The sequence below is a fragment of the Malus sylvestris genome, chromosome 3 (genome assembly GCF_916048215.2).
Source record: "Malus sylvestris chromosome 3, drMalSylv7.2, whole genome shotgun sequence".
Classification (NCBI taxonomy): domain Eukaryota; kingdom Viridiplantae; phylum Streptophyta; class Magnoliopsida; order Rosales; family Rosaceae; genus Malus; species Malus sylvestris.
The window spans coordinates 29658082-29685876 of NC_062262.1; the positions used below are offsets into that span (position 1 = coordinate 29658082).

General features: G+C 37.4%; 4 protein-coding genes across 6 annotated transcripts; 1 reads left to right on the forward strand and 3 right to left on the reverse strand.

Annotated features, from left to right (window-relative positions):
- On the reverse strand, nucleotides 1-6630 carry LOC126616420 (choline transporter protein 1-like). The gene is made up of 10 exons (XM_050284468.1): nucleotides 6253-6630; nucleotides 5114-5472; nucleotides 4741-4886; nucleotides 4226-4409; nucleotides 3629-3702; nucleotides 3429-3542; nucleotides 2201-2557; nucleotides 1506-1766; nucleotides 692-919; nucleotides 1-466 (listed from the first exon to the last, which is right to left on the reverse strand). Exons 1-10 carry the CDS (start codon nucleotides 6435-6437, stop codon nucleotides 254-256), a joined length of 2121 nt encoding a protein of 706 aa, XP_050140425.1. The 5' UTR covers nucleotides 6438-6630; the 3' UTR covers nucleotides 1-253.
- A 3075-nt stretch (nucleotides 6631-9705) lies between these two features.
- LOC126617147 (F-box/LRR-repeat protein At4g14096-like) lies at nucleotides 9706-11137 on the forward strand. The gene is made up of 3 exons (XM_050285194.1): nucleotides 9706-10635; nucleotides 10856-10930; nucleotides 11014-11137. Exons 1-3 carry the CDS (start codon nucleotides 9706-9708, stop codon nucleotides 11020-11022), a joined length of 1014 nt encoding a protein of 337 aa, XP_050141151.1. The 3' UTR covers nucleotides 11023-11137.
- Nucleotides 11138-11658: 521 nt separating this feature from the next.
- On the reverse strand, nucleotides 11659-15099 carry LOC126616486 (vicilin-like seed storage protein At2g18540). Of its 2 annotated transcripts, XM_050284558.1 has the most exons (9): nucleotides 14995-15079; nucleotides 14444-14964; nucleotides 14278-14323; nucleotides 14030-14079; nucleotides 13794-13835; nucleotides 12902-13015; nucleotides 12264-12342; nucleotides 12083-12154; nucleotides 11659-11997 (listed from the first exon to the last, which is right to left on the reverse strand). In XM_050284558.1, exons 1-9 carry the CDS (start codon nucleotides 15016-15018, stop codon nucleotides 11950-11952), a joined length of 996 nt encoding a protein of 331 aa, XP_050140515.1. In that variant the 5' UTR covers nucleotides 15019-15079; the 3' UTR covers nucleotides 11659-11949. The 2 variants fall into 2 exon arrangements, with proteins under 2 accessions (XP_050140515.1, XP_050140514.1); XM_050284557.1 differs by having other exon boundaries at nucleotides 14444-15099.
- A 3316-nt stretch (nucleotides 15100-18415) lies between these two features.
- On the reverse strand, nucleotides 18416-21458 carry LOC126617378 (E3 ubiquitin-protein ligase RMA1H1-like). Of its 2 annotated transcripts, none has more exons than XM_050285432.1 (2): nucleotides 21242-21458; nucleotides 18416-19346 (listed from the first exon to the last, which is right to left on the reverse strand). In XM_050285432.1, the coding sequence occupies exon 2, from the start codon at nucleotides 19333-19335 to the stop codon at nucleotides 18565-18567; it is 771 nt and encodes a 256-aa protein (XP_050141389.1). In that variant the 5' UTR covers nucleotides 19336-19346; nucleotides 21242-21458; the 3' UTR covers nucleotides 18416-18564. The 2 variants fall into 2 exon arrangements, with proteins under 2 accessions (XP_050141389.1, XP_050141388.1); XM_050285431.1 differs by lacking the exon at nucleotides 21242-21458 and adding an exon at nucleotides 21094-21226.
- Nucleotides 21459-27795: the final 6337 nt, after the last annotated feature.

A 27795-nucleotide genomic window follows, 5' to 3' on the forward strand; every position in this document is an offset into this window, starting at 1 on the left:
TTTCTTAGAGAACTTTTTAGCATTGCACATACTCTAATTTCAATCACTTCTTTCAAATGTATCGCATTCGCATACACGAATCCAATCTTTTACAGAGGCACCCTTTTTTCATCTCGGTTTTCGCCTAATACTCGAATATATACAGGTCGAACTCAAAATTCAAGGACTAGGATAAGTACTGGGGGGCTGGATTATAGCGCCTTACAATAGGATTCTCAAATTCCATCATCAAGCAAAGATTGAGAAAGTAAAATTATACATCTAAGCTGTTTGACTGGGGTCCTTGGGTGAGTCTCTGCATCTCGTTTTGGTCGTTTAGAGTTTCGATCAGAAGTGGTGGAGCATATTGGGCAGTCCCTTGGTGCTCTTCCGAATCCTGGCAGTATGAAAGAATGATGGTATCGATTGACATCTCCACCACTCCAAAGAAAAGAGTGGCAACCACATAACCAAGACCCCAGCAAACCTGCACAAACATATAAGAGCTGATTAATGACGGAACATATTCTACCCGACCATTGTGCTCTGGTTCTCGTCAATGGAAAATATACTATGGGCAATATAAGGAAAACTTCATTGATGAAAGAGGTTTGTTCATCCACTTTCCTGCCCTAGCTGTATTTCATTTCAATCTTTCATCAGATAATGGAAAATCGTCACAAAAACACGCTGTCTTAGATCATAAACATACCAACACAGGAAACAGTGGAGAAGTGATCTTGTTGTGGGCAGATTTGTATTTGTGGGTATCCAACATCAGGAAAGCAAAGAGGGCGGTTGAGAGGCTGACACATAATTTTCCAAGGAATAGGATAACATCTCCAATTACATTCACCGTCCCTATCCGAAGAATGTTACTAAGGATCAAATCTGTTGCGATTGCAGAAGCATTGCAGAAGCTTTTACCTGTTATGGCAATCTGCAAAGTACAAGCACATTTTTAATAAATCAGTCAGGTGCACAAACTATATAGAACAAAAGGTATAAAAAAAATAAAATTCAGCAACCGGTTCTGAGACCCAGAATAAATAATGAAATAAGCACATAAAAAGAGGAAGAGCACAACGATATTGTCATGTTTGGCACTCATGTAGTACTGTGGCCTGTGGGTCACAAAAAAGTGAGCATACTCCGTAGTTTCATGTGCCTTTTCTCACTCTAATCTTTCAAGCTTCTCATAGTTTTTATTTCATACTTATACCCACTCTGACTACGTGTAGCCAGGTCCCATAGTCATGTTACACAACGCACGAGTTTCAAAAGAGGCATATAACTCACACTACAATCCTGACATTGCATACAGGAAACATGTTTAAGACATGAGAATACTATTGGAGATACAATATTTAATCTTGAAAAATATTATTTTCAAAATTACTGGTTGAGGCATTTGCAATCTCGTCAAGCCAAAAAATAAGCTCCTCTTATGCATTTTCCATACAAGGATGAATGAATATGAACAAACATATGAGCAATTGTGCTGGATACTAGTTATGTCAAATTACCATAATGTAGGCATTGCGATTGGCTGATCTGATTGTCCACTCAATACACATCAGGCAAAATCTAGAAGTATGGTACACTGCCCTTCCGAACCAGTTATTGGGTGCGGTTCCACCAACTTTTATTCTGCGACGAATTGACTCAAGCATAAAGCGGATTGATTCCACAAATGACACAATCAGGGAGCCGAGAGCAACCGACCCAAGGTTATAGCGCGCAAGCCTTCTCATGGAGGCAAAGACTGGAAGAAATGGAATTTCTGGCTGCATTGAAGAGAATGATGAGAAATTTAAGAAAAAGCAGACGCACAATGAAATAAAATTTAACTGGTCCTCATAAAGAAACTCTCAGGAAACTCGATTTGGAGTTACTAAAGACAGGGTCCACAATATTCAAACTCCAGTAGCTATTAACTATGTTTGGGGTGACAGTTCCCGAACATAAATTCAAATGTATAGACACATGCAGACATAGACATGCTTGTCGACTAAGGAACCTTATGTTTTAAGAAGTATGAATATTACTAAACTATTTGAAGCTATAATATCAACCTAGCACTCAACTCCAAGTATCATGCTTCTATACCTATATTGTTCATTCTTGCAATCCAAATAACAAAGATGAAATCCAGACTTACAAAAGAGACCGACAAGCAAACTTTGAGGTAAACATCTATGCATACAGCTTAGTAACTTACTGAAGTTTCACCACGAGCCCAATAATAAGAGGCAACAGAACCCGCAATAACTGTGGAAGAGCATGCTATAAAAAACTGGGTAGCCCAATATCCCCCAAATAGGTGGAAAAGGATGGAAACTCCAATATGAGGAGTGTAATGAATGCTATAGCCGCAACAATGATCACAGTTGACTCGTTTTGATACAAGATCATAAGCACAGCAGTTCAAATTGCAGTCATTCTGGACTACCTGCCCAGAACTTAACAGATGGAAAGCAGCTGAAAACCAGAACATGTAGAAAATTGCAAGGATGGTATATGGAATGACTGGAAATATTATGAGCGCCTGAGCTTCTCCTATGACCTTTGCAGCAACCTGCATAGAGTTTAACATATAGAGCCATTAAAGTTAAAAGTAAAAACTTCTGATGAAGAAGACTATTTGGTACTATGTTAAATCAAGCTATGAGTGCTGGTATTCCCAGATGTGGAAGGTGCACATGTTGGAAACAACAACAAAGCCTTGTCCCACTAAGTGAGGTCGGCTATATCAATCCTAGAACATGGCTCAACAGAACTTATGATGCATAAATAATACATAATTACTTCACTGTCTTAAACTAATCAGCATTCTTCCAGAAATTAAAAAAGTCTATTTTTGTACTAGCGGGTAACATGGCTCAACAGAACCTCTAATGCATATTAGCTGCACTCAGTCCTGCTCTATACAAGTTCCTGACCATTGTAAATTTTCTTTATTTGACAACTTGAATCAGTAAGACATCAAACGATAAATATGGATTTGTGGAACAATCCATAAGATCTTTCTTTGTACTTCCAGTTTTAGTATATTTCATGCAACTCCAAATGTGGACTTGTGGCACAATCCAAAAGAAAAATCTTATGCCTAACCAATCTCTAAAATAAATACATAGAGGTTGCTTGTCCATTATTCATTGTATACTCTCTCTCTCATTCTGTATGTTTCTTCTTAACCAAAAAATTCAGAGGGAAACAGTATCCTAGCCTAAATCAAAGGCTAATACCTAAAACCTACATCAACATTTTACTATGCATGTATTACCTACAACTTCTTGGAGCAGCTCCACCTAATTGGAGTATTTAGTTCTCAAAGCAGAGAAACCGTAACAATTTGAAATCAAACGGTCCCGACAACTTTAAGTATCATCAACTTTTACCATTTATTATTCTTACAATTTCAAATTATTAAATTGGACATGACTTGCCTTAAGAACAGATGTTGCCATAAGGATGCGTCGAACTATGGCTATTGATGTAAGAACAGCAACAACCATAATAAAGGTCATAATAACAGCAACAACACGGAGATGATGTAACTCCTGAAATATTGAAACCATTGAGTTAGTTGAAGATACATACAGACAGCTTCCAAGTTTAGGAGTGCTCAGTTAAAGACGGTACACACCCTTCCAGTTATGCGGATGTATGGATCGTGCTCACCAATAATTGGGGAGATGCCATCATTTCCTATCCATCCAGCTAAAAACCAAACAACAAAAATAAATTTAGCACTGCATTCTGTTGCATATTATCCACTCTACAAGCATAAAACTCAAGTAAAGATAGAAAACTAGAATATGTGAAACAATATGCTTGAGTCTAAAATAAGTATCGGTGTTCACAATGAAACAAAAGTATCCAACAAGAATGCTGAAACAAAAAGATGCATTTGTATGAGATCTCAGGAAATCTCAGAAATGACTTTTTAGAGTCCTAGACATTCTTTCCCATGTTCACTTCAAAATCTGCTTGATGACCAAAGCTATACTAATTTTTCCTTCCCCTCTTCCCCTCTTCCCCTCTTCCACTCTCCCTTTCTCGTATATGAGAACTGTCAACATTTGTAACAAACTAACAACAGGAATATTGATAGCTAATGATGAATAAGATCCAACTGGAAGAAGGGGTGAGGAAGGCAGGACTAAAGGTCATTGCAACTTTAAAACCTATAGCATGGTTTACCAAACAAGAGGATAACGCACAGTAAGAGATAGCTCTCAACCTTTCAAGTAATAGAACATTGTGACTGCTATCATGAGAATATTAAAGAGGCCGACTGTAATCCAAGGCATTGCAGCAACAAAATGACGAATAAGAAGCAGCCAAATCACTGACAGAAAAAGTGGCAATATTCCTCCACAAACAATCAGCACTGGCCATGCCTTTCCAATATCAGCCATGTATCTCTGTAAACAATGAATTTTTAGAGCTGTCGAATATGAAAACAGTATATGTACTACTAACAAAAGGATGCACCTAGGTACTGTCAATGAGGATAGCTCTTTCGAGATAAATATCAACAACAGCACTAATAGCCAAATTTACTAAATGAACCATGTAAATGATAACGCAACATGGTGAATCAAAAACTAGTTTTAGCCACTAATTATGCTCTTTGTTAAATTATTATGCCAATTGCAAACAAAGTCAAATGCAGAAAACTTTATACATTTTTACAGAATTTAGGAACTATCCTCATTATAAAAAAGTAAAAGTAGTAAACAAACGCTGCTCAACCTTAAAGACAGATGCCCGAGAATTGATGGCCTTGTGAATAGATTTGTCTATAATAATGTCCTCATTGATATTCACTCCACCCATTTGCTGCCAATGCCTCAAAGATACGTTGGAGGGACGAGCAATAAATTGGCAGGTCCAATAAACTGTGAAAGAAAGAGTTTGCAGTAATGTTAGATGAAGGAATAAAAGATACATGCATTGAATAGGGACTACAGTTCTTCACTATATGCCAAAAGTTTTCTCCCACTGATAAACACATGTACACAACAAACATGACATATGCAACAGAAAATATTTGTGCAGGAAAACAATTAATAAATATAATACATGATACAGTTTACTGGTCCCTAACGAAAGTGAGATCATTTACCATTTACACTGGGAAATATGACTGGGTAGCAAGGACCCTGAAGTTGAAGAGAGGTGTTTCTCATTTCTGGTGTAAGGAACTCATAATAATCATAATTCCTGTCGATCCAATCACCCATTTTGAGACGGATATCTCCATCAGGATAATCACACACCCAACTTAATGAATCTACAGATGGGGTAGGGCAATCCATTAAGCATATACTCCGAGCATTAGCCAATTTAAATTGATTGTCTTTTAAACCACTTAGGTAAACCTGGTTAGGATTTAACCAATATTTGAGTTCCAGTTCATGAAGACCAGGTTTTGCATGCTTGTCACCACAAACATTTCCTTTGTAGTCCAGTCCATAAGTGAGCCTGATCAACCACAACACTATTAATGAAAATGACAAAACAAAGTAAAGAGAATTCAACCATGTGGAAGAAATGTAACCGCAGAGTAGCAAAATGGAGCAAGCATACAGAAATTAAACAATGTAGCGAAATGTAAACGAAACTTGTGCACAAAACTGAACGAAATCCAAAAGGAATGCAGACCAACCCAAGTAAAATGCAGTAATGGTTATCTAAACATAAAGAAGGAAACCTGCCAGAAGAAAATGTACCGAAACTAAAATAGCATTTCGACTTTCAAACAAAGGAATGACATCAAGTTTCTCTACTAACAAATCACATATACACAAACTCAGTATTTCATTTTTAGCTTCTTACCAACATTTATCCAGCAACAAAACTTCACTAGAAAAGGGAAAACAGAGGGAAATTGAAAACCCAACAACGATACTATCGTAAAAACAAACCCAATTGAGAAGAATACCAACTTTGCAAAAAACTCAGAACCACCAAACATCATCATATGTTTAAGGTAGTTCCTTGGTGTTGAAAAAAAAAATAGACAATTGGGGACCAAACCCAAATAAATAAAGCAATTTCCGGTCTCATTTATTCGAACAGAGAAGTAACAATGTGTACAGAGAAAACATCCCCCCACCCCCAAAAAATACCCATTTTGCAATACCTCGTATTTCTGAGCAAAAAAAGGAACCAATTTGAGAGCCGATGATTCTTACCTTAAACCCCACAAAAAGAAGAAAAATTTTGCCAAAAAAATGAAAAGGGCATGGCTAAGTTTCTTACCTTAAGGGGTTTCCTTGGTTGAATCCAAAGCTGGAGTTAACAATCATGGCAACCCAGAAGGCTATGAAGATTACGAGGAAGACAAGGTCCCTGCATTTCCTGTTGTGCCTAATGATTGAACCCATTTGGGCACTCCCATCACTTGGTGGGTACCTCCCTATCACTGCCCCCATAGGACCCCTCATTTCTCTCAGTGAATACCACACTCGCAGACACAGAGACTGTTTCTCTCTCTGTCAATCTTCTTCAACAATGAGAGAGAGAGAAAGAGAGAGAGAGAGAGAGAGAGATGAAAAGACAGCAGGAGGAGGGAGAGTAAAGGTTGGACTGGGAGTGTGTGAAAGGTCCAGAGGGTTTTCAAGATGTGGAATATTTGTTTAATGAAGTCCTCTCTCTTTCCGACTTTAAGACAAAGATATGTTCTTCTCAAGTGGCTCGGCTTACAGCCTTATACTATGGCTCATTGGCTACTAAATTACTATTGTCTTTTTCTTTTTTTCTATTTATACATATCAAATGAGAGACGATAAAATTTAGAATTTCGGTGCAGAGGTGAATGTTGTAAATAAATAAGTTTGTGATGTGATAATAATAAGTTTTTATTTTATTGTATATGGTTGTATTGAAGTGAAACGATAACGTTAGTAAGTTAAATGTTAGATTAATCAACGACTGAATTCGAACATACACCATGTAAAAGCACAATACTTTTTCACTACTGTAGTAAAGGGTCACTTGCAATATGTCAATTGTCAATAACCTAACCCAATGAGTCTAATGTCGGGTTAGGTTTTTGTAATATGTCAATTGTCTTCTATATGGTGAAAACTTCATTGATCCAGAAAACAAAAAAGCAGAATAAGAAAAAGCTGCATAAAAATTAGAAACCAAATGAGCCGTTAAAAGTAAAGCAGCTCAGAGTCCTAGCCGCTGCACAAAACAAGCCAGTATGGGTGGCTATATTAGTATATTATTAATTAATTATTAATAAAGAATCTAATTAGAATTTTGATTATATTTAAATCCAGTAATTCTGCCGCTTAGCGGATAATAAAGACACACTCAGACACTGACAAGGAAATGTTAATGTGCGATTGCAGGGCTCAGCTAATGTTCTTGTTCTCACTCTGTTAGCCGTTGGATTTGGTCCCCCTCTCATATCCTGAAGTCCAGATCCAAATGAGCATGTAGCCTGTACTTTAACCCTATCTTCTCTTTCAAGCTTTCGACATTCCCCAATTTAGACCATCTCCAACCCTGGGCTAAAAGCCAAATTACCCCCCCAAATTACCCCCCAAACACTCTCCAATCCATGCTAAAATTTTAGGCTAAATGCCAAATGCTATTTCTGGGCCAAATACCCCCCAGCTTTCCCCCCGGGCTAAATGCGAAATGTTTATCGGAATTTAAATTTTTTTAGATTAAAATGTTCATAAAATTAATTTACAATAATCTACATATTTATTTTTTTTTTTTAAATTGATTTAAGAAAAAAATTTAGGCTAATTTCATTCTTTAATAATTCTGGGCTAAAATTTTAGGGTAGAAGGGTTGGAGCAGAAAAGATGTTTCTGAGCTAAAAGCTAAATTTTCCGGGCTAAAAAATTTGGCTTTTAGCCCAAGGGTTGGAGATGGTCTTACGAATTAAAAAAAATATATATTTTGAACAAACAATATTATTTACACTAATGAGGGGTGGGACTTATTCTCACAATAGGCTATCAATAATTTGTTCAAAATCGCCTTTGACGAAAATTAAACCTAAGACCTGTCACTTACAAGTGAAGAAGAATACCACTAGACCATAATACTAAATGACAATTAAATTATTTTATTTGAAATGAAATACTTTTATGTTTGCGGGTCACTATTTATCAATAAGATAACGATTGTAACGAGCTTGTAATTTAAGTGCTTAAGAGCATTTAATTTTGGCATCAATAAGTTTGTTTCACTTTTCTCCATAACGTTTAGATAAAAAGCAAATAAAATGTTGAAGGGGTGAAACTTTTTTTGTGCTTCAATAAATGGTGTCAATTTCTTTCAATTGATAAATTATTCATTCGCACGATAACATGTGAATGTTATGTATACGAGTCTCACATTACAATCTATAACCCATGCCATAATATTGTCAGCCCTCCAACACCCATTTCCTATAGGATAAATAGTCTTCAGATAGTATTGACTAAATTAGTCGGACATTTAGTGTTGTATCGGATTAATTTCTACATCGAATAATACGTCAGATTATAATAATTTAAAAAAAATATTTCACAGAATAATTATTGTTAAAATGAAAAGGACGAGAAAAACAAAGAAAAACAGAGAAAAAATGAATTAAACATCATTACAGAAAAAAAATTAAAAATAAGAAAGGGATTAAACATCACCATCTTCCCCACGGAGGAATATGTTCTTTGAAACCCAGGCAACCATTACACCAACAACAGTAAAAAACAACCCAGCCATTACACCAACAGAAAAAAAAAAACCAGCCAGCTTTCGATCTCGTTGCACCTTCAATTTCCTTCAAATTCAGAAACCGAATCCACGCACCCAGCAAACTGCAATTTCGTGCTTTACAGGGAAATCGGTGCTGCTCTCTCTCTCACAGCTTCTAATCCTTTGAAACTAAAAACCCAGATGAGATTTCTCCCATTCTGGTTTGATCTGCCACTATAGGTGTATGCACAAGAATGGCGTGACGTGGTTTCGATTCGGCACCTCTGGTTTTGTGCTTGTATCTACTTGATATTGATTGGCAATGGGGAGGGAGAAAGAGAGAGAGCAATAATTCCTTGATTGAGGAGTTTGCAATGCGCAGGAGCGAGCGTTAGCGTGAACCCGACTAATTATACAAACGATTTGGGGAGGATAAGTAGCCGGGTGTAGGGTGTATTAAATTCACAAAGGCAGACTAATTATCCGGTGACTATTAAATCCAAACAGACACCAAACACCTTATTTCGTATTATTAGTATTATCCGGTACCTTATACGGTGTGCCAAATATGGGTGATTACTTACTATTCAAGTTTCAACTCCGCGGTTCCTACCGGGAAAGGAACTCTCCCCTCCACTATAAATAGGCCAGAATATAGTTTCCAAAGTCACGCCGGCCGCAAGCCTCTGGTTTTCTTTTCTCCATCTGTTTTATAGGGTTTCGGCGCGGCAGCGTCCAGCGTTCTGTAAAGAGCACTGATCAGTTTCAAGCCTAGGGGGATTCTCCAGAAATTCTGGCATCAAGAAACGTCGAAGATAAGTTACCCAGCTTGCTTCGAATTTCGAGTTTTAGTTTGATTCATTCCCCAATATCCTCAAACATCCAATTCTCGACCAAACCCTATAACTATTTTCCATGATTCGTCGGAGAACAACCCCAAGAACTCAAATTTCTGAGCCACTGGAAAAGAAAGCGAGACGAGAAGAAAAAGGAGGAGGAGAAGAAGACATGATTACCAGATTACCGGAGGATATTTGCTGCCATATTCTCACATTCTTGCCAATTACACATGCCGTGGCCACAAGCGTGCTCTGCAAGAAGTGGAAAAACCTATGGACTTCTGCTTCCTTCACAAACCTAGAGCTTGATGACCGGTTACCGCTTCGCCTCGAAAGCCCCAAAACCATGTACGACTACGCTTCCCTATTCGCCACCTTCGTTATCAACGTGCTCCGCCTCATCAATTTTCCATGCATACGAAAACTCGCATTCTTTTGCTCCGACCCTAACAATCTGAATTGCATAAATTCTTGGTTGCTTCGTGCATGCACATCAAATACCGTTGAGGTCGAGATCAGGATTTCTTACACGGAAAACCCGATTGAACTGCCTCAAATTTTGTATGTCAGCACTTCGCTTCTCGTACTAAAACTAAATGGGAACATTCGGCTGGATTTTCCTCCAGATTGCGTGTGTTTTCCGAGCCTCAAGGTTCTCTGGATAAAGGTTTATAGCGAAGATGGTATTAGTGTCACGGAGAATCTTTTCCACATCTTCCGTGTGCTTGAAGATTTGTTCATAGAGGGTGACATACTGTACAAGAAAAGGGAAGTGGTTTTAAAGGTGAGATCGAATACCCTCAAGAGGTTGAAGATTGGATGTTTGGTGCATAATTTCAATGGTGACATCGACTGTAGCTTTGCGGTTGACTGCCCGAACCTCGAGAACCCTGAGCTCTGCGATGACTTATTGGCCAAGTATAGAATCACTGCGGGTTTGAAGGTTCTCGATTATGCAAAGATTTGTATCGGAGACCCTTCAGCAGATTACGGTAAACTTGAGCTTTATTTCGAGGTAAACCACTCAAATCGTGCATTTGAGCTTCTTGAAACACTCTCCAATGTCAAGTCCTTATCCTTGTCCGGAAGTACTACAAGGGTAAGTTTCTATGCCTTCCGTTAACTTTATGTTATTCACATTCAAGTTGTTGGACTACGAATTCCGACGACAGATTAGATTGATTCTTGCCTGAATATGAGGTCCAAATTACCAGAACTAAGTCATAACTACGTTTCATTCACCATTTTAGTTAAGTACAACATATGCTGCGTATAGAAACTAACCATGTTCTTTGCTTTTGAATGTTTTGCATGTCAAGGCCGTCAGCTATTCCTACGAGACTCGGGACAACGTAGAAGAGATTGCACTGCAGATCCAGTTGAGAAATTTCGCGGTAAGGTTTCCCTTCCTTGCGTGTTTGGAGCTCGTTTTCTGTACTTGTGAGAGCTGGAACTTATTGGCGTTGCTTCTGCATAGCTCTCCTAAACTGCGCTACCTTATCCTGAGAATTGACTGGAGATTATAGAGACTTTGCTTTCAGAAGATTGTTGTACAAAACGCCGGAAGGATCCACGCCGGAATTCTTGGTGCTCTGCCTTCAAGAAATCGAGATTTGGGGGTTCGAAGGGGCGTTGTATGAGTTCACAGTGGTAGAGTTCCTTTTAGCTCATGCCGAAGTTATGCGAAAAATGACAATCCATGTACAAGAAGAAGTAACACCAGATGCAGCGATGAGGTTCAGAGATCAAGTGTTGCAATATCCGAGAACTTCAGAAGCATGTCAAGTGGAGATAATCTCAACTAAAAACATGGAAAATTGAAAGATTAAATTATCTTTCAAATTCATGCTCATCTGTCGACTCTGCAATTTCCGAGAGTATGTTTCCTCTCATTCTAGTCTGTTACATATAGGGCTGTAAATCGGTTCGAAACAGCTCGAGCTCGCACCAAGTTTGGCTCAAGTCTTTTACAGCCTAATATTTTGGGGCATCTGAAAGTCAACATTTGTTCCTTTCTGAAAGAGTCATGTCATTATTCATTCAGTAATGCTACCTAGACACACGAAACTACCTCTCTAATTAAGATGGATCCCGCATACATGGCCTCTTAATAATATCGGTGTTTCTCAAAAGCATAAAGGAGATGGGTGACTTTCATGATGATCAATGTGCTAAGAAATCAGTAAACAACATACATCCTTTACTATGCATCTTCAAAAATGGCTAGACCGCTGAGGAGAACGACGGTCACCAAATATTTCACCCTAGAATGTATGACAACCAGGCTAAAGTGGACACCAGATACAGAGGGTACCTTAACAGTTCCGTCTAGCTATGAATCTATGCACGGAAGTCTCTTTTTTGTAGTAGAAACCTGACGGAATTAAACTCTTGAAATTACAGTGAACCTTTTTCACACAGCAGCATCAGGGTCCAACCTTCTCTGAATAGCAGCAGCAGCCTGAAAATAAGAGGTAATACCATAAACAAAAAGCGAGAAATGACTTTAAGAATTACACCAAGACTGCTCAGTTACTTATCCTCACCTCCATGTTTCCAATCTTGTACTGGTAAGCCATCTCTTCCCTGAGTTGAGCTTGCTCTTTCATTGCTTGTGCCTGAAAATTGAAATACTTGAAGGGTGACAAAGTGTATCTTCAACTTGGGATGGATTTTAGGTACAATAAACAAGTTGAACGTTATAAGAGTGATGAAACAGAAACATACCAGTCCACTCTGCATTGAGCGCTTCAGAGCCTCTACTTCTTCTTCCTTTTGCTTTTCACGCACTCGCATCATTTCTTGCCTGAATAGCAATGTATAATATAATATTATGAACCAAACCAAAGAATGAAAATTTGGTCCTACAGATCCAAAACGGTATTATGTTTCTCCTATCCTGTATCAATAAACAGTTGCCTGAACATTTTTTTCTTTGCATGCAAATCCCAAAATAAACTTTCTAACACAAGTTCACTTACCAGTACCTTTTGCTATCCCTTTACATTGATTATAATAAAAGTTCCTTTTGTTTTTCCCTTTTATTGCCAAAATATTCACACACCTCTTTTTACCTTCCACACACCCCCTGTTAATTTTTGTCCTTTGATCATCCTTAATTCATGAAATCCAGACGGCCGGAAATTAAGAGGGTGAGTGGATAGCACCACCCTATTATTAAGTAAGTACAGCTACGTGAATTATTAATTGTCCTATAGTACAAAATAAAGTTACTAGACAAAATGTGAAAGCCACAGTATAAGTGAGTGATTGAAACATTTGCTATTCCAACGAAAACTATATGAATGTATTGAAATTGAAGGTTGCTAAAACTCGTCCTACAATGAAATAGCAATAAAACATACCGTTTCTGTTCTTCGTCATTGAATACAATACGTTCTGTTGGCGTAGCCTTCTTAAAACCTCTTTTAATTTCCTTCTCCATTTTATGCCTGTAGTAATTATCAAGGCTGTAGTACCTGCAACCACAAAAGTTAAAGTAATTACTTTTCATTCTGTGGTATTACATTGTACACAATTTTGTATATGGCCATGCACTTTCACAGGATTTCTAGCGAAGATGACTAACAAGTAAAGGAAAAAGAAGGTGAGAACATACATCCAATCTCCTCCTTACAAAACCATTCCCACCACCACCACCACCACAACCAACAATGCCTTATCCCACTAAGTTACACGTGTAAAATTAAAAGCACACAACCCTTTTTAATTCAAATCTTATCTCCCCATTTTTTCATCTCGATTTAACTGAAGTCTGGCACGTTCTGTTGTCAAATTGTGAACCAAAATCATACATTGAGACACAAGGTCAACTAATCACCGATTCCAATCTGGCAACACAAAATAAGGGGTCACACATAGTTATGATAACAACACTTGAAAGAATTAAGCAAATCAAGAAGCATATTTCACTAAATAGAACAAACACAGATTTCATTCGCCTCTAAATCCTCAATACCTAAAGGAAAAGTGTGAACACCACAACCTCAGGTTCAAAAATAAATCGCGACCGATCGACATAAAGCAGCATCTCATTTTATTAGGCCCAGCCTAATTTAGGTGCTTATGCATATTAAGATACAAAATCTACAAAAAGAAATAAGCAAATCTAACTTTCCCCCCTAAAAGGTGAGCACCGCAACCTCTTACATTACAACGACAAGGACAAAGCTTTATAACTTTTTCTTTTCGGACAAGTAAATTGAAGTGCACCAAGATAATAGAGTAGAAGCTTACTTTTTCGAAGGGAAGGTAGCTGTATTGTGATCTTCCATGAACCTATTAAAAGAAAACAAATTTCTACTGAGATTGTACGATTCGAAAATTAAAAGAATAACGCTAACAAGTTCTTGTGATCTTCATCATATAGATGGTGTCAGTGAAAATAAACCAAACGAGACGCCAAAATAAGATAGAAAATAAATGCAAACCCACAAACACACACACACGCACACACACACTTACACACTTACTGTTTGAACATCTGCTTCTCTTCCCAATTTGCCAGATGTTCCAGGTTCACCTAATGAAAGATAAAACAATTACCATTAAAACTATATTATCAATGACGGCAACTCGGAAATGGATCAACACATGGCTTCGAAACACATACAAATCAAAAGGAAAACTCTACAATCTTTGAAACTTTACGAATGAAATAATACATCCTGCAAATGAATGGTTTCATGGGGTGGTAAAATAATTGGAAACAATGAATTACCTGTTTTACTTCCTGTAACCATGCTGTGAACTCTGGTCGTTTGTTCCTACACACAACAGTAACCATCAAATTCGAATGGGAAAAGTAAATTTCTTTTTCCTAAATTTTCTCAGCAGCCAAACAGAAAGTTAAGACCCTATAACCGTAGAATATTCAGCAAACATACCACATATCAGTTTCTCTGATGATCCCATACTTCCCCCACGAATTCGTCACCGCTCCTACATTTCCTTTCTCCTTCTTCTCCTTCCTCTTCTTCTTTCTCTTCTCCTTCTTCTTCCTCTCTTCCTCCCTCTCTCTCCTCCTCCTCTTCCTTTCCTTCTCTCTCTTCCTCTTCTTCCTTTCTCTGTCCTCGTCTTTCTCTCTCCTCCTCCTCCTTTTCCTCCTCCCGTCACTCTCGCTCTCACTCTCCGACTCCGAATCCGACCCGCTCTCCTCCGATTCCGACTCGGACTCCGAATCCGTACCCTCCTCGCTATTGTACTGCCTCCGGGATCTCCTCCGTCGTCTATCCCTTTTCACGTGCTTTTCATTCCCGGAATCAGAGATTTCCCGCTCTTTTCTTGTAGATTTACTGCGTTTCCTGTCTTCTTCTTCGGACTCGGAATTCAAAATTTCGCTCGCTTTCTCGGATTTTCTCTCGTTTTCTTCCTCTTTCTCGGAACTTCTGCTGCGTCTCTCCTCTTTCTCGGAACTTCTGCTTCGTCTATTTGAAACGCTGCCGTTTCGATCTTTACCCATTTTTCTGTTCGGGGAGAAAGAGAGAGAGAGAGAGAGAGGAATTTACAGACGACGGAGGTGGAGAGCTAACAGAGTACTTGTTTCTGTGTTTTCTTCTGATGAGTGATGAGGTTAATATGGGCTTACAGGCCCAATATTGATACGGATCTGCAGCCCACTCCAAGTGAAAATCCAATGGGTAAGGTGAAATGGGCTAAAAAAAGGCCCTATATCGCATAAAAGAAAATAGAAAGAACGAACAAACAAAAGCCGCTGCTGATCAAACCGATACAATATCTTTAAAGTATTTCACTTTCATACTTCACGTATTATTTTATTTCAAAATAATACCTCCACTAGATTTTTCATCCACTAGTCTGTTAAATACTAACGTGACTGCCACATTTGTGTTTATGTGGCTGCCACGTGGCAAAAAAAAATTATACATTAAAAATATTATAATATAAACCCTATTTTAAAAATAAAAAAAAATAAAAAAAAACACACACACACACACAAACCTAGAAATCCTTCCCCGCAACCCCAAATCACACAAAATTCAAATGTCAAAACCCTCGTCTCGAATCTTCCAAGGCCTGATAAGATTTCACCGCAGCCAAATCTCAAAACCCTCATCTCCGTCTCCGCCTTTGTTGTCCTCCACCAGGAGGAGCTACCATTCCAACAATGGGCCTCCTCCCCAATTTCCCTCTCACTCGAAAACAGTCCCCAAAGGCAGGGTTGGCAGATACTCCAGGCGAGGTGTGGGCCTGAGCATGAGGTTTTTCTCTTTTAAGCCGTCGAATTTTAGGAAAATCAATGCTAAGAAGGTGTTTGATAAGCCGCTTTCTGCGGCATCATCGGCTTTCTAATGGTACCAGGAGGCCATTGGATTGCAGATTGAGAGATTGTAAGAAGACATTGTAAGAAGGAAGGAGAAATTATGAATAAGGATATAGATTTTGAGAGATTTTGATTTTGGTGTGTGAATTCTTAGGATGGGTTATATGGAGAAAAAAAAAGGATTAGGTTGTAGAAAACACCACGTGGCACGTTGTGATTCGTTAAAAATCTCATCAAAATATATCCTCAAAGATTTTAAACATATTGTGACATGTGACGCGACGGGATTGGTTAAAAATAGTATCGGAAATCTATCCTTAACGATTCTAAAAAGGTAACGACACGTGGCGCGACAGAATTGGATAAAAATCTTATCGAAATCTATCATAAAAATTTGTACTTTCGGATAATGACACGTGGCGTCACGAGACCGGTTAAAAATCCTATCCGAAATTACAAATAAAATTATTTTTTATTTTATTATTTTATAAAATAAAAAATACTAATATTTTTTTTGCATATTGTCATGGTTATTCAGTTTAGGGGTGAAGATGCAAAATGCAATTACTGTTCATTAAACGCAGTTACTATTCAGTGGAGGGGATTCAATTGCCAATTGCCATGAGGGGCCTTCCTACACTAGAAGTGTTCTTAATGTAGATAATATTGTTTGTTAAAAAAAACAATAATTTGATAACTAATTGAATCACATTATTATGAGCATGAAGACCTTTTTTATAACCGGCACTACATGCCTCATAAAATGTTTTGAATGTGTTTAAAAAAAGAGAAAATAATATTTAATAAACAACTGATTGAATCACATTATTGCTAGCCTATTGTGATGTACTAATTACAAAAAAAATAAAAAAAGTGTACAAAAAGATTTAATTATTAAACAAAACCGTTTATATGACGAAAATATCCCTGCATTATTTTCGGTTGCTTTTGAATTTTTTTTTGTTTGGGGGGCATTTTTGTTCAAAAAAATTTGGTGAAACCCATGACCCCTTAAATGACTGTTGGCTTTATATATAGAGATGTGTTTAATATTTTGCTTATTTTTCCTTCGTGATATGTGTTTATACTTTGATATGTAATTGCCGGAACTCTCTTTCTAATAACCGTGCGGCGGAATTATGAATTCTGTCAAAGAGGGTGAATCTTAAATAACTATAAGAATGAGAGCATAATTAATAAGAAAAACTCATAAAATTACAAATAAATAATGTCTCATAAAACAATATAATATCGTTACAATTATTCTCGACAAGTTTTCATAGTCAATCTTTCACAATTCAAAGAAGAATTTCAAAGATGGAGTCTTGATGTCATGGAGGCACCAACGGCATTTGCGAAATGGGGGCCGGAATAGTCTGAATAGGAGAGGGCTTAAAAGCTAATTTACTAATTGATCTGTTTAGCTTTTAGGTTTGATAATAATACTAAATATTGTAATAGTGTTAAGGGATGTTATTACAAATAGTCCTTTATGTTTTGACAACTCAATAATTTGAATTTTTATGTTTCAAACTCATCAATTGTGTCTCTAATTTCTTACTTTAGTCATCAATGTTGTCATTGTCGTCTAATTCCGTTAGAAAATTCATTCGTGTGTTGATGTAGCACCCATTTGAGTCCCACAAAGCCAATTAGTGATGCCATGTGTATATGTGTGTGTGTTAGCGATATTTGATAGATATCTTTTAATACCAATATGTCAATATAAAGTTGATATTAAGTACCAATACCATCCTTGGAGTCATTCTGAGTACTCTCATGGGTCATTTCGACCCACTTGTAACACAACGGGAACCTTAAATCATATGATAAAGTTGGACGACTCTTAAAATGGCTTGCACATAAGTCCCTTATTGTCAACCACTTAGGTCTCGTCTGGCAACTCGCATTTTACTGACTATTTCAAACGAATAAGATAATATGTGCATCGAATAGAAGATGATCAGTCAGGCATTTGGTGTAGTAGTAGTTACAAAGTTAAAATACAAGAGAATGAAAGAGAAGAAAAAATGGGGAATTGCAGAAAATGAAAGAGATGAAGATGAACCAGCGGCGGCCTAGATGCAATTGGGTGTTTAAGTAGGCGGGAAAAAGGGGTATGGGCTGGATTTGGGTTAGAGAGAGAAAATGGAGGGATAAAGAGCAGTTGCTTGGAAAAAGATGAAAATCAGAAAACGCGCAAGCCTCTCCCTGTTTCTAATTCAGCGCGTTGAAGATCCGACTAATTATCCTTAGCTTTTGTACGGTATTAGTTAGCGGGCATGAGCCGTATAAAACTAGCAGGGCCGGGTTACCTAAGCATGTGACTATTTAATACATAAGTGTACCAAACACCCGGTTTTGTATTATTAATCATATTCAGTGCTATATACGGTTTGCCAAATGAGGCCTTAGTATAGAAGCTTAACCGACTGATCACGTGCTTTTGGTTTCTTGGCCCGGTTTGTTTTAGCTGAAGTTTGTTTGAAAAGGGCTTTTAGAATTTAAAAGTGCTTATAAATTCGAAATAACACTTCCAGCGCTTTATAGAAGACATGCTATGTGCTAACACCAATTTAACATAATAAAAATTATATGAACAAATAAATATACATGTCACAAGAGTTGCTTCTGCAAAACCTCTACCAGCATATTGTGTATATATTCTGTATGACGGTCATTTCTTACAACTGTACAAGGAGTGAAGCTACATAAAGAATGTGTTCAGAACAAGAGAAGGCACAACATAAAACAGCAGAAAAGAAAGAATGTTACTCTATTGAGAGATTTGTCAAGCTCTACTTCCTGCCTTCTCATCCTAGGACTGCTTGGGGTGTACGAATTCAGATACGGGTAAGTAAACAAACTGGTGTTTGAGCTCCCAAACATCCTTGCAAACACAAACTCTCCAACCATTCCAATCGTTGGATTGGATAAATTTGTCATCGGTGTACCCCCGAGATAAGCTGATTCTGAGTTTGTGGCATAACCTCCATAAGCAGGGTGGTACTGATCGTGAACGGACTGTGAATGCCTTTGCAAAAAATCTGGATGAAGTTGCTGTCTTGGCGTTGATGTGGCGGTAGTAGCAGTTATCAAAGTGTTGGACATAGGTGGGGGTCTACGTGGTACAACCATATCCAACTGAGGTTTCTTTCCGTCAGAGTCTGAAGAGGAAATGCCTCGGCCGTAGAGGGGAACAACTGAAGAAGGGGAGATGTTAGCCTTACAGACAGGACAAGTTTGCGGCATGTTGGATTGTTCATCAGAGGTGGATGGGACCTGAAGCCACTTGTAAATGCACGGCCAGCAGTACAGGTGACCACAGAGAGTCACCACAGGTTCATGTGCTGAATCTAAGCATATATTGCAGTCAAAGGAACCAGTGTCATTGTCCGAGACTGTAGTTGGGGATGAGATTGAATTCCACTTCTTGACCGAAACATCTCCAACTGAAACAAAGCGTGTCTCAGGCTCATAGAAGTTCTGTTCCATAGCGAGGCGTTCTGTTATAAAGAAAGGTCGTATTCATTAGTAAGCATAAATTCACATTATAAACAAGAAAGACGAAACAATTCAAATGTGTGTGATTGTGTTTTTGCGCATGTCTGACAAAGAAGAAGAGATTTCATTAACTAATACTACAAGAAAGGAATTTCAATACTGCAAAAGAAGTTGTCCCTAAATATTATGACCTCTACAAAAAGCTTTTATAATCAACCTCAACAACGCCATTGACGACCAGCTCAACCAGAGTTCTATCTCTAAACAGACACTAAGCATCTAGAAAAACCACAAATGAATAAAAGAAAAAATAGTGTATGGTCAACTTTAAAGTGACGAGGACAAAAGGATACTAAAATATCAATTAGCACTGGCTTCGTATTTTTTTTTATTGAGGATGAAAAGGAAAAGGTTTTTAAACCCACTAATCATATAAGAATATAAATGGCCTCTACCTACCTTAATCCTAAACAATTGAAAATATGAATATAACTAAAATGCCAGCATCATGTTCTCCCCTCTTTTCCATCTAGCACCACCAAAATAACAGTATTCTCGATCCCTTAAGTAATAAATTGTGTAATAAGAACTGAACTCTACTGTCTTTCTTCACAAGATCCACGGCTGTAACACAGGTGATAGGAATATATTATAAAAAAATTGGAGAATAGAAGCAAGAACTTGTTTACTAGTCTAAAAGATACAATGGGTCACCAAATTCAGTGAATTACGGACTAAACTTTATGTTACGACTACAATGTTTCATTCCAGTCTCCCAACAATTCAGTAAATAAATAAAACAACTCTCAAGACGGGATCTCAAGATCCCAGAGGATATCAAGATCTCAGTAATCCAGGTTTCAAAACCCATGGATCCTGATTGAAGACTTCAAATCAAGCCACAAGTATCCACGAAAAATGTTTTGGAAGAAGAAACAAGGTTGCATGAGAGGATTATACAATTGTGAGGGATCTCGATCACAAAATTGATAAAAACAAGCTTCATATCCAAGATCAAAGCAAAACCGCAAAACCCTTTTTTTATTACAAATGATATTGGTGAATGATCGTAACCAACTAAGTTACAATCCCTAGCAAGGATTGCAAAAGTCAAAAGCTTACTCTCCAAAAAAAAAAAAGGTTTACAGATATTCAAAGGGAATTCCGGAGGAAAATCTAAGTTCAAGTGAACTACTTAGTACCACGAAGATGATCATGTAGGATGATTAATGCCTTTGACATAAACTTTAGCTTAAGATGCTCAATTTTTCAGAATCTGAGTAGCAAAAGTAAGCCTAACAAAACATTTGCTTATTCCTCAAGGAAAATTTCCAGTTCATTGATATATATATGAGTCAAACAACCTGCTAGCAGCTAAAATTTAGCAGTTGAGACATGTTAATTTAAAGTATGTATATAACATTTGGAACTGAAAAATCACAATTGGGAGAAGAATAAAAACAAGGGTTTTGTTAGATGTACAGAAACAATGGCAGAAATTATCAACATAAGAATTCCACTGTGAGAAATCTAGAGACCAAAATCCATGTTAGCAGAAATCACATTAAAAGATACACACTTTCCGTTCCAAACACAAAGTTTCCCAAGCAAATTAAACGCAGAAGAAGGATCAAGGAAATACAGGAAACGGTTCTATTTTATAGGAATCAGAAATTGCAGATAAATGAGATAAAATTAAAACACGGCGATTGAAAACCCAACAAAAAGAAAAACAAAAAGGAAACCAACCCATCATTGTTCTAAACGTGAAATCAAAATGCAAGAGAAACCCTTCACACAAAACCAATAAATTCGAGAACTTTCGCACACAAATTCCAGAAATAAATTAAACGAAAAAGGAAATTAAGAGAGAGAGGGAGGGAGGAATAATGCATACCAAGGAAGATAAAATGCTGGAACGGATCGAGGTGGCAATCAAAAGCGACCTGCGAATCTTACAGGTTACGAGAGAAAGAGGAAGGAGATAAAGAGAGAGAGAGAGAGAGGTGGTGGGTTTGATTGTTGGCGACAGAGAGGAGAGGTGGAATGGTTGAGAGCGAAAGGAGGAGGGTGAGGGCGTTATAAATACAAAAAGAAGAAAAAGATCGTATCTTTCGAGATCGAGTTTTGTATTTTTGGTATTCTTGTTTTGGGTCTCGAATATGTCAAGATATATATAAAACTAATTTTCTTTCCCATCCCTCTACAACAATTCAACGTCTTGGACCCTCTTTGTAGAAGTGTAGACTTTGTCTCATAATAGATTAGTAATAATGTAATTCGTATTCGTCTTTGGCAAGAATCGAACCTAAAATCTCTCACTTACAAGTGTAGAGAAATACCACTAGACCGTAATACAAAGTGGTTGTTCATTTTCCCTCTTTAAATTTCTTTGTTTGCTTCGCCACTTAGTACTACAGTCTAGTAACATTCCTCTTCACTTGTAAGTGAAAGGTAAGTGAAAGGTTTTAAGTTCGATTCTCGCCAAAAGTGAATTTGAACCACATTATTGCTAGCTCATTGTGAGACTTAGCTTACTCTTCCACCTTTATCATATAGATAATATCGTTTGTTTAAAAAAAAAATTGATTTGTTCGAAATCTTTTTATGTGTACCGTCATGTGTTTTATATAAATGGATTATACGATTGAGATGTATTATTTTTAGAGTATATTCCTTGGGAATATTTTTGCTTTATCATCTTATTATCACCGTTAAATGAGTTTACATTTCAAGATAGATTTAAATCTTAAAATTTAAACTCATCCAACGATGATAAATAAGGTGGTGAGTATTACCACAACTTGACAATGATGAACAAAAATGCACTCATATTCTTTATTGTTCATCCACTTATCTTATGCATGTGATGTGTCACTTTGTGTTCCGCTTGTACGGAAAATCTATTTGTGTAAAGAGAAAACTACTTATGTTTTGGTAAGCCTTATAAAATCAGTTTCTTAGCTCAATTTTATTGTTTGGTAGATATATTAGCTCAGTTTTAATTGGTCTTGTGACCTCTAATTTTTGTGTATTTGATTAAGGTTACGTACTTAATGGTCTTTTTGTTGTGGATGATATGATTTGTCTTGAATATAGTCTATATAAATCTCTAAAATTAATTTTAAGGTTGAAAAATCCTCCTTCGACACTAACAAGACAATATTTTACTACTTTAATCTACGAGAAAAAAAGTTTCAAATTTGAGTGTGAAGGAGACCGCTTTTTCTTGAACTGATTCCACGGTTATGGATCAGATCATTATATTGGTTTGGCTCCAATTTGAATTCTCACAAGGCCGACATAATCAAACTCATAGTATTTTTTATATATATAAAGAGTGGTCCGTGCTTAATAGAAAATCACAATTTCACACATACAATCTTAACACGGAATAAAGTATAAAAAGAAAAATAATATATATCTATAAATTTTCTTTTTTATGAACATAGTGTGAATTATTTGCAGAACTGAGCTGGAGTAGGCCCCTAGAAAAATAATATATATCCATAAATTTTCTTTTTTATGAACATATTGCCCTAGGGCCAAGGGCACATGAGTCACAAAGCCTTGTATATCAAGTAACCACATTATTTTTCTTAAGAAGAAAAGAGTGCCTCTTTGATTAGAGCAAAATATGATCCACGTCCTTACATCACATGCACCAAAACGTCACCGTTTGGGTCACAAATCTGTGCAGCCCAGCCATTTGGTGTTCGGCAAAGGGCCGGCAACAATAGAGGAATCTTCCTACCCATGAATTAGAAGAGCAGAAGCAACTAGAAACTACGATTAAATCTAACACATTCCAACCCGGAATGCTCAATTGGACTCCGAATCGAGCTGTGTTGGCCTACATCTAGAAGGTGACGAAGTCATAAAGTGTAGTGTAGTGGAAAATGTGAATAAATTTAAACCTAAAATTGTCTAATTTAAAGAGTGTTGTGAGCGGGAATGAACGCATTTCTCGCGTGATGACAGAGTATAAGTAAAGTACAGTAAAATGGAAAGAGAATTATACCATCAAAGGTAACCACCTATACCAATATTTGCCAAGAAACCTCGTCGATACAAAAACTCAGCTACTAAAACCTGGAATGGTGAAAAAACAAGGGTGAGTGAGCCTGAAAATAAAGTTTTATAAAAACCTTTCTGAAAACATTGTAACCCCTCGCCGTAAAACAAGTATAGTTTCCAGAAAATCATACTAGGTATAAGTATAAAATCAAATACATGCTAACAGTAAATTTAGAAGTATGCCACAACACGGTATCTCATTAGCAATATAAATATAGTCATGTGCTTACTAATCTATACTAGCATGCAAATCGGAGTCACCTAATGTGACATGTACGACTACACATATGGCTCATCAATCTATGCAAGCACACGAGTCGAAGTCACCTAATGTGACCTGTACGACTGGACCTATTGCCCATCAATCTATGTTAGCACACGAGTTGAAGTCGCCTAATGCGACCTATACGACAGGCTAGGTGTAATAATATACGCTCTAGTGCTACGATCATGTGAAGGCTAGCGCTATGCGCGGGTCACCTACGAGTCGAAGTCTCCTAATGCAACCTGTACGACAAGCTAGCACCTAACTTAGATCCAAGGCGAACGTGTGGTGCGAGAGCATTAACACCGGGGTGCAACAATGATGAGCACTACATGAATATATGCATGGCATAATGATTCAAAGATTGTAACAAATATAATAAACTTACCTGCGCATCCCGTAGGATCATTTTGGCATTTCACCACAATGCAACATTTCACATAACATAATTTAATCATGGCATGAAATGCATAAATCAATTCAAAAGCATTTGTGGAAACTATCAATCATATATATATACACTACAAAAAGGAAAAGACCCACTCACCTGAGGTCCACGCTACAACTCCCTAGCACGAATATCGAGGCGTCATGAACGATCGGCTCCTAGAACAATTATCAAATTACATCTCAGAATTCTTATCGTTAAAACACATGACTTACATAAGACACATCCCCAAGGACATTCTAGAATGATTTGAAACCCATTAACCAAAAGTCAACCATCAGTCAAAGGTCGATGGTAGGGTCCACAACCCTACGTAACTCGATCTAGAAGATCCACACATTGGATTTCCAATCCGTAACTTCCCAAGAGTTTCAATAAGCTTCTAGAACAACATCATAAAGTTTGAAACGATCCAACGGTCAGATCTCCACCAATTGCTAAAATTAAGTGGTTGCCGACGTTTTATTTTACGAACTTACAAATCCAATTCAGGAAAATCCGTAAGTCGGATTCCCGATCTATAAGTTCATATTGTTCTCAAATGTTACGTACTATAATGTATTAAGGTTTGGAGATGATTCAACGGTCGGATCGTCAATTCATATAAGGATCAACTGGCAATCTCTATCAAAACTATGTTCAAACGATGAGATTTCATCAATCAGACTTCACATATAGAATTAGGGTATCAAAATTAGCCTAGGAAGGTCAGGGGGTACCTCGGCCCACGAGCCGCTGCCACGTGCTGCTGCACACGGCGATCAGTGTAAGGTCTCACTTCACCTAAAAGTGAGAACCCTGTAAGCCTTATATGTACATGCCCACCTCCAAATATCACGAAGCCTTTTAAGAGCTCACTGGCTTTGGATTTCATCGGAACTCCAAAGTTAAGCAAGTTCGGACGAAAGCAATCTTAGGATGTGTAACCCACTGGAAGTTCTCGCATGAGTTCCCAGAAACAAAACCGTAAGGGCATGGCTGGAGCCCAAAGCGGACAATATCGTGCTACAGCGGAGTCGAGCCCAGGATGTGGTGGAGCCCGGGTTGAGATGTGATAATTTAGTATCAGAGTTACTTCTTGGCTGGAAGTGTGTTGACGATGACGTTGGGCTTCTCAAGGGGGTGGATTGTAAGATCCCACATCGCCCATGGGTAAGGATCATGTAAGCCTTATATGTACATGCCCACCTCCAAATAGCACGAGGCTTTTTGGGAGCTCACTGGCTTTGGGTTCCATCAGAACTCCGAAGTTAAGCAAGTTCGGACGAGAGCAATCATAGGATGGGTGACTCATTGAAAAGTTCTCATGTGAGTTCCCAGAAACAAAACCGTGAAGGCATGGTCAGTGCCCAAATCGGACAATATCGTGCCACGGAGGATTCGAGCCCAGGTCGGGATGTGACAGTTGGCTGCCCCGACTCGCCGAAAAAAATCAACTATTTCTAAACATTCTCAAATTTCACAGAATTGAAGATTTCAATGAGTAGAGCAAGTTTTATACCTATGGCCAAGTCAAATTTGGTCGGGCAAAGCTTCAAATCACCATAAACCCGTCGGAAACCCTAGAAAATGGTGGTTGTTGATTCATCGTCTCCGAAGCTTTGCCGCACCAACCAAAGCTTGGGACTTGTTCTTGGGTTCAAGAGAAGTTGAACCATGGTGATGGTCGTCGGTGGTGGTTGCAGAAACGGCGGATCGCTACTGAGACACTCATGGAACCCACGGGTTCGTTCTTTGCGAATCAGCTTAAACACAGTCGGGTTTGGGTGGAAAATGGAGTGGACGTGACGATTTGGTGAATGGTGGCGATAGATCAACTTAATTCGTCGGAAAACAGCCCAAAATGGAGTCGAAAAACATGGTGGATGTTGGCTGGGTCACGCACGGGAAACAGGTCAAGGTGGATCTAGGTTGGCTGCATCTCCCACTCTCTCCTTTACCTCATGTCCCTTCTCCTGATTGGTCACTTCCGTTTTTCTCCTCTCTTCTTGATAGGGCAATAGCCCTCTCTACATCTATCCTTCTTTTCTTTTCCCCACTCAGCCACACACATGTGGCATAACAATTTAGTGATATAAAATAGTAATATAATTAAAATAGTGATTCGTAGCTTCGTAAAACTTTGACCATAACTTTGATTTCGATTCCTATTGTGCCTACACATTTGTATCGTTAAGTACTTCAAGAATACACTAAAAGAATATTTCATATGTCTCACTATGCGTTGGTCAATGAAAGTCAATACCCTCGCCTCTAAAGTATTTTAGTAAATTCACATTTTTAAAAAAATGAATGAAATCGTAAAAGTTGGGACAGGTTGTTACAAAATCAGTAAAAATGACATCTCATTCTCTTCACCAAGGTGTGAAGAACAAAATATATATATATATATATATATATATATTTGTCAAATCAAGAAAAATATTTGGCTGTAAGTAAGCAAAGCTGATTAGGGTTTTCGTTGGTTTAAATTTTCAAAGTGCAGAAAATTGTAACTTAATTAAGCGAGTAAAAAACATAAAGTTAATGAAGATTAAGGACCAGTTTGGTTTTTTTTTTTTTTTTTACCAAAAATTGCTTCACTTTAAAATTAAGCAGTAGAAAAATATTTGGTAAAACTAAAATATACTACTTTTTAAAAAGTAATGACCTTCAGACAGCAGCTTTTAAAAGTAGTTTATAGTAAGCTCATTAATTCTAAACAATGACATTATTTATCCTTCTAAACACTACTTTTATATTGTTTCTCATACCCACAACACTTTTAAAAATACAATTTATCAAATGCTTAATTACTTTATTTTGCAGCTGATTATTCTTAAATAACAGCAGAAACAATTTATTAAAAGAGCATAGCAATCCCAAATTGGCTAGTAGATGGAGATTTTTCTTTCGCAAAACATTGACCATCCAGAAGAATGTGACTAGCCAAATAATCATATTTTAATAAAAAAAATATAGGGTTGGATGTTGCGGCATATGCTGACTAGGCCATTATCTACAAACCGTATTTATCTCTAATTAGTGATTTTAATAATTAAAAAAAACCTAATTAGTCTTAGTTCTACACGTACCAGGTGGATTTAGCTGCTAATTAATTATAATCAGCAGCCTGATTATCTTGAGAAGCAAGAAATGAGTAGTTGCCCTAGCAGACTATCAGTAGCAGACCAGTGTATATTGAATTGATAAGCTAACTGCTTGTTTTGGCGCATGTTTAGACCCGGCAGTTTCTAATACGATATGTTGACACGACACGAAAATAACGAGTTTCGGGTCAACACGATAACTTATCGGGTGACTCGTTAAAAACCCGTTAATAACGGGTTCTTAACGAGTATACACGCGAGTAACAAGTGGGTAACCTGTTTCGACCTGTTAAGAAAAAAATTATTTTGATAATTTTAAAATTTAATTACTAAAAGATTTATTATAAAATACAATAGCCATATTAATATATACAATATATTCTATATTAAATATATAGTTTTGTATTATTATTCTATATAATTTTTTTTTAAATTGTCATATTTATTTTTATTATGAGAGTTCCTTATTATCATTACTAGGATAAATTTTACTTAACATGTTGTTGTCCAAAATTAAAATAAACTAATATAGTATTTGTATAGGCAAGAACTAAGAAGACATACATACAAGT

Excerpts from the sequence above, each read along its gene's own strand:
- LOC126616420 (XM_050284468.1), bottom strand. The coding sequence starts at position 6,437 with ATGAGGGGTCCTATGGGGGCAGTGATAGGGAGGTACCCACCAAGTGAT. Across the intron at positions 5,473-6,252 it reads AACCAAGGAAACCCCTTAAG|GCTCACTTATGGACTGGACT; the intron begins GTAAGAAACTTA and ends GTGGTTGATCAG. Across the intron at positions 3,703-4,225 it reads AATGTTCTATTACTTGAAAG|CTGGATGGATAGGAAATGAT; the intron begins GTTGAGAGCTAT and ends TTTGGTTTTTAG.
- LOC126617147 (XM_050285194.1), top strand. The coding sequence starts at position 9,706 with ATGATTACCAGATTACCGGAGGATATTTGCTGCCATATTCTCACATTC. Across the intron at positions 10,636-10,855 it reads TGTCCGGAAGTACTACAAGG|GCCGTCAGCTATTCCTACGA; the intron begins GTAAGTTTCTAT and ends TTGCATGTCAAG.
- LOC126616486 (XM_050284557.1), bottom strand. The coding sequence starts at position 15,018 with ATGGGTAAAGATCGAAACGGCAGCGTTTCAAATAGACGAAGCAGAAGT. Across the intron at positions 14,080-14,277 it reads GGTTACAGGAAGTAAAACAG|GTGAACCTGGAACATCTGGC; the intron begins GTAATTCATTGT and ends ATCTTTCATTAG. Across the intron at positions 11,998-12,082 it reads ACAAGATTGGAAACATGGAG|GCTGCTGCTGCTATTCAGAG; the intron begins GTGAGGATAAGT and ends TCTTATTTTCAG.